The sequence below is a fragment of the Quercus lobata genome, chromosome 4 (assembly GCF_001633185.2).
Source record: "Quercus lobata isolate SW786 chromosome 4, ValleyOak3.0 Primary Assembly, whole genome shotgun sequence".
Classification (NCBI taxonomy): Eukaryota; Viridiplantae; Streptophyta; class Magnoliopsida; order Fagales; family Fagaceae; genus Quercus; species Quercus lobata.
The window spans coordinates 68,820,381-68,822,887 of NC_044907.1; the positions used below are offsets into that span (position 1 = coordinate 68,820,381).

At 33.0% G+C, this 2,507-nt stretch overlaps 1 protein-coding gene across 1 annotated transcript; it reads left to right on the forward strand.

The window, feature by feature from the left end:
• Nucleotides 1-1,410: 1,410 nt before the first annotated feature.
• Nucleotides 1,411-2,256, forward strand: LOC115985686 (F-box protein At3g07870-like). Its single transcript, XM_031108602.1, has one exon. It carries the CDS (start codon nucleotides 1,411-1,413, stop codon nucleotides 2,254-2,256), a length of 846 nt encoding a protein of 281 aa, XP_030964462.1.
• The last annotated feature ends 251 nt before the right edge of the window (nucleotides 2,257-2,507 follow it).

The window sequence follows — 2,507 nt, forward strand, 5'->3', positions numbered from 1 at the left end:
TTTGTTTATTTAATCTATTTTATTCAATTAATGTTTCTTGAATGATGGCTAAAAATTGGATTTTATTGTTTTGTAGATAGGTATTTGGCATTTTGTTATCTGGGTTATTTGGAATTGTGGATTTTTATCTGTGTAAGACTCTTAATATGATAGCAAGATGAGAAAAGCCAGGTATTTACCAGTCTTCTCCTTTATTCTATACTATTTCTTGCGTATTTATTGGTAATATGTTTCTAGAAAGAATTTGAAATTGGAATGTGATTGCATATTTAAGTTTCTTTGTTATCTCGAACTTGGTTTTATGTTTGGTTTAATTGTTTAGTTTAAATGACTATAATCTCAAATATGGATGGGAATTCTACATGATAAAATGACAGAAGTAAGTATTTTTTTTTTTAAATAGCAAATTTACAAATTTGATATTTCACTTCTATATGTTGTAATAGATTTCTCAACATATTCTATTGACAGGCTTACATCAGTGGTATTTCAAATGAATGTAACAACAACTTATCAAACGAACAAGATGGTGATTCTACGAAGTTTCAAAAAGTTGATGTTGAAAGCAATGTACAACTTATACGAACATTTGTAATCAAGGAAAATAAAAGGAGTTATTCAGTGACTACTGTGAAGCAACAAAGGAAGAAAATACAAATAATACTTTAAAGTTGTCTTTCAATTTATTTCAAATATTAATTAAGTAGTTCTTTGAATTTGTGTTTTATATATTTATTGGATAATTGAGGATGTTAAGTATTGGAATATTAATTTTAATTTTAATTTAAGTTTGATTTATATTTTTCATTACATAATTTAATGTTTCATATCAAGGATAGAAAATTTTGAGGCTGGAATCTTAATATACAATCAAAGAGGAAGAGACAAATAATTGTTAACATTTATATACACAATAGCTTGCACGGGTTAGCGACTAGTTGTCATAATTCAGATATCATCCAAATATATATATATATATATATATATATATATGTGCATTCTTATCTCGTATGGGAATGTTATATATATATATATATTGGACACGTTGTAAACAAAGAATACCAACACCGCAAATTCTTCATAATCCTTTTCTTCTTCTTCTTCTTCTTCTTCTTCTTCTTCTTCTTCTTCTTTTCCTCTCTTTCCTTATTCAATTCTTCACAATAATTTTCTGCTTCTTGATCTCCCTATAGAATATAACACAGTTCATCAAAAACAAATACTATGGATTATTCTCAACCATCTTTTATTCAATCCTACACCTGTCCCCTCATCCTTCTTTGCTCAAATGATTCCCCTTCTCACCTTCATCACCAAGACCAACTTTATCACTGTGATTTTTGTTTGAGTGATGTCAAAGAACCCTCGAATAATAAAGCCACGACAGGCGCTTTTCTCAAATATATCAACATGCCCTTGGAATATAGCAAGAAGTTTACTAGTGTTCTGTACTGCCGTGGGGTCTTGTTCTTTTCCTATGTTGAAGTAAAGGATCAAGTCGCGGAACACAACTTTTTCGTGTACTATATTCACGCAGCAAGTTTTGACAGCTTTCCATCACGGCCCGCCATGACTAATGAAAGCAGGTTGGCTTTTGGGTTTGGTTTCCATCCCGGAACCAATGACTACAAGGTGGTCAGAATAGTGGAACAAAATCAGCCTACGGGTTTGGAACAACATATTGAGGTGTTCACTCTAGGCAGACCCATGTGGATGATCAACAGAAAGAACCCATTCTTGCTTCGGATGCAACCCTATGCAGCTTCGTTTAATGAAAGACTACATTGGTTAGGCCAAGACAAGAAAGATGGTTCCACAATTATAGTTTCATTCAATTTGGAGTCCGAAAATTTTCACCATATTCCAATTCCAGATAATTGTAAATCTAGACTGGATGGGAAAGATTGCCACGTTGTAGTGCTGGGAGGGTGTCTCTGTTTGGTTGATTATAATGACATATGGTCAATGAAGATTTATGGTATAAAGGAGTCTTGGATTAAAGAATACACCGTGATGCATTTTGAACGTTTGATAGGACCTATTCGGCCTCTATGTCTACTGCCAAATCATAACATTTTGATCGAGTTGCAATATCTCCCGCAGAGTTTGTATGTTTATAGTGTAGATTCGATGGAAATCTACAAGGTAAGAATTCATGACCTCCCCCCTTGCCATTCATACCGAGTAGTTTCTGTTGTTGATGATACTCTTGACAGTATATCAAATGGGTGCAAGCAGGAGAGCCCAGATGCGTAGTAGTATGGGTGTAATTCTTGTAAAGAATCAAGAAGTATTTAGTTTGTTAGTTACAAGATTGGTTGGTTGTAAGATTGCAAGAAGTAGAGCCAAGTTAGTTAAGATGGCAAGAAGTATTCAAGAACTGAAGCCGAATTAGATACAACTTACAAGTTTTTAGTTGGTTGTTTTAGCGAATAAGTCTTGCAAGTAACACGTATAAATAAGTTGCTAGTTGGTTATTTTGGCCAGTCTTGCATGTAATTTGTATT